Here is a 4468-nt window from a genome sequence, read left to right on the forward strand (position 1 = left end):
TCAAACTGCACCAGCTGCATAAGCAAGGGCAGCGGGGGGCTCCACTGCATGTCAGCCCGCTGCATGGCCTGCAGCTGCTTCTGTATCTCAGCCTGCAACTGGCGCAGCTTGTCCTTGTTCACGGGACCCCAGGAGAGGCCATGCAGGTACATGCAGCAGTCGACTGGGATAGGATAGAGTACCTGCTTCAGCTCCATCAGCCCCGTTGTGTGCTCCAGCAGGCTCAGGAGGCAGGCACTGGAGATGGGGTTGTCGGAGAGGCTCAGGGAACTGAGGTGGGAGCAGCGGCACAGGGCAGGCAGGAGGGCATTGAGGTGGGCATCCTTCAGCCGGCAGTGGTTCAGGTCTAAGTGCTGCAGCGTCCCTGAGACCTCCCTCAGCAGAGTCCCCAAGGGCCTAGGGATCATGTAGGACAGGTTGTTGCCACTCAGATCCAGCTTCTTCAGGCAAGTGGTATGAGGGCTCTGGGACAAGTAGGTGATGTCAGTGTCGAGAAGCCTGCAGTAGCAGATCTCCAGGGAATGCAGTGGAACCCACAGACAGCTGAGGAGAGAAGGGTGGCTATGTGAGGGCAGGGCCCAGGACCCCCACCCAAAACACCTACTTGTCCATGAGGAGGCCAGTCCTATGGCCACCCCCTCATCAGGGAAGCCATTTACCAGCAGAGTCAGAAGCATGTCCTTTGGTGTCCCAAGGCCTGGCTCTCTCTCAACAGACCTACCAGGTCCTCCACGAACCCCTCCAACTCTAAGTTATTCTTTGGTGAAAGGGAGACTCATATTATCCATACCCAATATAACTGCTGAGAGGAGCCACTTGAAAGAGCTTATCTGATGAGAAGCAACCATAGGCTGAGCCCATTATTCCTCAGGTTTGGGTATGGGGAAGCTGCTGCTCGGGCTTCCGTTTAAGCCAGGGCCGGGGGTCCTGAATGCCCTATCTGGAAATTTCTAGGAGACGTGCACAGAGTGGATACTGATTGTCCTTCAGAGCTCTGTACCCACCTGTCTGGGGCAGTATGAGCTCAGAAGGAGAGGCCTAACCTGTGCTGTCTCAGGATCTTTTCTTGGGAACCAGCGTAACATTCAGCAGTGCCTGAAAAGGTTTGCTGAGTAAATAAACATATTATTAGGACAGGCGCAATGGCTCACACCTGTAATCCCAGCACTTTGGGGAGCCAAAGTGGGTGGATCACCTGAGGTCTGGAGTTCAAGACCAGTCTGGCCAACATGGTGAAACCCCGTCTCTACTAAAAATGCAAAAATTAGCCAGGCGTGGTGGCCCATGCCTGTAACCCTAGCTACTTGGGAGACTGAGGCAGGAGAATCACTTGAACCGGGGAGGTGGAGATTACAGTAAGCCGAGATCATGCCACTGCACTCCAACCTGGGTGACAGAGACTCTGTCTCAAAAAAAAAAAAATTAAAAAATTAAATGAAATACATGGAAGCCCACTGTTTTGGACTAAGCTCCTGCACTAGACCTCAAAAGACCAGAGCAAACCAGAATGCAGTCACTTGTGCTAAGTGCCAGGTAATCAAACTGAACTTTGAAACTCGTCAGTTTTCCAAAAAACAGGAGATTCACACCAACTAATCAGAAGGGGCCCAGGATGATAAGGAAGTGCCCTCTGTTTTAACCCTATAAGGAAAGTAACTGTCAACTGACCAATCTGCTTTTTGTTTTGGCTTTTTTCATCACTTTTCTGCTTATAAAGCCAGTCTCTTCTGCTCAGCTCACCAGAGCTCTTATTCTATTTTACAGAATGGGAGGCTGTCCCAATTTGTGAATCACAAACCTAAGCCAATTAGAAGGCCAGGCGTGGAGGCTCATGCCTGTAATCTCAGTGCTTTGGGAGGCTGAGGCGGGAGGATGGCTTGAGGCCAGGAGCTCAAGACCAGCCTGGGCAGCAAAGCAAGACCTTGTCTCTACAAAAAAGTTTTTAACAAATTCGCAAGGTGTAGTGGTGTGCATCTGTAGTCTTAGCCACTTAGGAGGCTGAGACTGGAGGGTAGCTTGAGCACAGGAGTCTGAGGCTGCGTGATATGTAATCGTGCCACTGCACTCTAGCCTGGGTGACAAAATGACCCCATGTCTCTAAAGAGAAAAAAAGCCAATTAGATCTTTAAATTAAATTTGTTGTAATTTTTTTTGAGACAGGGTCTCGCTGTGTTGCCCAAGCTGGAGTGCAATGGTACAATCATGGCTCATTACAGCCTCAAACTCCTGGGCTCAAGCAATCCTTCTGCCTTGGTCTCCTGAGTAGCTGGGACGAAAGGTGCACTACCATGCCCAGCTAATTTTTGTTTTTGTTTTTGTTTTGTTTTTGAGATGGAGTCTTGCTCTGTTGCCCAAGCTGGAGTGCAGTGGCACGATCTTGGCTCACTATAACCTCCACTTCCTGGGTTCAAGAGATTCTCCTACCTCAGCCACCCAAGCAGCTGGGATTACAGGCACATGCCATCATGTCTGGCTAATTTGTGTATTTTTAGTAGAGATGGGGTTTCACCATGTTGGCCAGGCTGGTCTCAAACTCTTAACCTCAAGTGATCCACCTGCCTCTGCCTCCCAAAGTGCTGGGATTACAGTCATGAGCCACCGTGCTTGGCCTTAATTTTTGCGTATTTATTTGTAGAAATGTGGTCTCACTTTGTTGCCCCGGCTGGTTTCCAACTCTGGCCTCAAGCAAGCTTCCCACTTCAGCCTCCCAAAGTGGATTTTATTTTTATAGCAACATGCATCTTTCCCCATCAAATATGTTTCCAAAGCAGATTCCAGCCATCAACTGCATCTGAACCCTGGATTCCCAGGCTGTACCCACAATTCCATGAGCATCTAAGAATGGGCCCCATTTCCTGTCTTGTTCCCCTGTCCTGACCTCACTTGGGAGTATTCAGGGAACTCTTTGGATGCCCCTGTCCACCCATTCACCTGAGTACATAATGTAGGTTGCCTGAAAGGTAGGAGTAAGACAGGTGCAGCTTCTGGAGGTGGCCCAGCCTGGTCAGCTGTGAGAGGAAGTAGCTGGAGGGCCGCTCGCCCCGTGAGGAGAAGGCCCAGTTGTAGTAGATGAGTTTGAGGCTGCGCAGGTTGAAGATCCTTCCCAGCTGTGTTGCAGATAGGTTTGGATCTGACAATGCCCAGAACCAGTCAAACCAGTCAAACACCTCCAGCTCCTGGATGAAATCCAGCTTGAGTGTCTTCAGGATCCCCAGCAGACTGTGGAAGGGCATCTCCTCAATGTGCAACTTCCTACAGCAGAGATGCAGGGCCCCGTGGCTCTGTTCCACTTTCGTCAGGAGGCTGGAGAGGAACTTATCTAACTTGAAGGGGCCTCGTAGGAAAAGATCAACGTGTATTTCCACTGCTTCCCATGGCTGCTTTGGTCCTTTTTTCATATTCTCTGTTGGCTTGGGCCTGGCCGCGGCCTGGGGCATCTCTGCCTTGACTGTTGATGGTAACCAAAATGGGAACTTGGCCAAGGCTTCAGAAGCCCCTTTACTGTGGACTTGCTCAGAGTCCAGGGTGAAATCCAGCATCCTCAGTTCTGACTTCCTGTGGGGAGACGGGCGTGATGAGATGCTGGGGAGCCCAGGTAGGATGAGCGGCAGCAGTCCTGGGCCGCTCCCCAGACCCCAGTACCAGCCCGCCTCGCCTCTCCTCTCTAATGGGCTTTTCGTCCCTCACTCAGGCTCCTTGCCAGCCCCTATTCCTCATACACCTCATATCACCACCCCTAGAAGGTAAAAAGCCCTCTCCTTAAAGCCTTGTAGCTGTACCATCAACCACTTAACTTACAAACATATAGTTTCCCCACTTGTTCCCCTAGCCGATTGAACGCTCCCCTCCCCTGGATCTCAGCTCACCCTCCCTCTGGCTCTGAGCTGAGGTCTTGCTCCCAGCATCCCCCTTACCTGGGACAAGCCCTGTGGGCAGAAAAGGCCTCCAGCCCATCCACCACAGCTTGCAGGCTGTCTTGGTTGGGCCACTGCACTATCAGAGAGCCCAGACGGAGAAAGGGGAAGGGCCAGGCCTGCACCAAGGCCTTCAGAGCCTTTCTGTGCCCCTTGGCAAATGCAGCAGTGAGTAGTGGCGGGAAAAGGTTCACCGTGAGCTGTTCCAACACCAGTAGAACTGAAGCCTCATTGCTCAGCAGGCTGTGGGCTGCAAGTTCCAAGAGCCTGAGAGGTGCTGGGTGGTTCACCTCCATGGACCTGGGGCAGAAGAAGGTAGAAATCCTCAGAAGACTAATGGCTTACCATCGCTCCCAGGCCAACGTGGGAGATACAAGCCTTTCGCATCTATCACAGAACCAAATGCTGGCTCCTCCCTCCATTCAGGACCAAAACCCCAACATTCAGGTCTTGTAAGCCTGAGACCCCGAAGCCCTCAGGCCCTGGGGACATGGGATCCAGAACCTCAGGGGTTTAGATCTATTCCTTGCCAGGCTGTAGAGGCTTTGAATTGA

General features: G+C 51.8%; 1 protein-coding gene across 1 annotated transcript; it reads right to left on the reverse strand.

The window, feature by feature from the left end:
• Positions 1 to 4043, reverse strand: PRAME (preferentially expressed antigen in melanoma). Its single transcript, XM_023197947.1, is given in 4 exon segments — positions 1 to 35; positions 38 to 543; positions 2932 to 3555; positions 3915 to 4043. Coding segments are annotated over 3 exon segments (1149 nt in total). The 5' UTR covers positions 3540 to 3555; positions 3915 to 4043.
• Between the last annotated feature and the right edge of the window lie 425 nt (positions 4044 to 4468).

Source organism: Piliocolobus tephrosceles, chromosome 19 (assembly GCF_002776525.5).
Source record: "Piliocolobus tephrosceles isolate RC106 chromosome 19, ASM277652v3, whole genome shotgun sequence".
NCBI lineage: Eukaryota > Metazoa > Chordata > Mammalia > Primates > Cercopithecidae > Piliocolobus > Piliocolobus tephrosceles.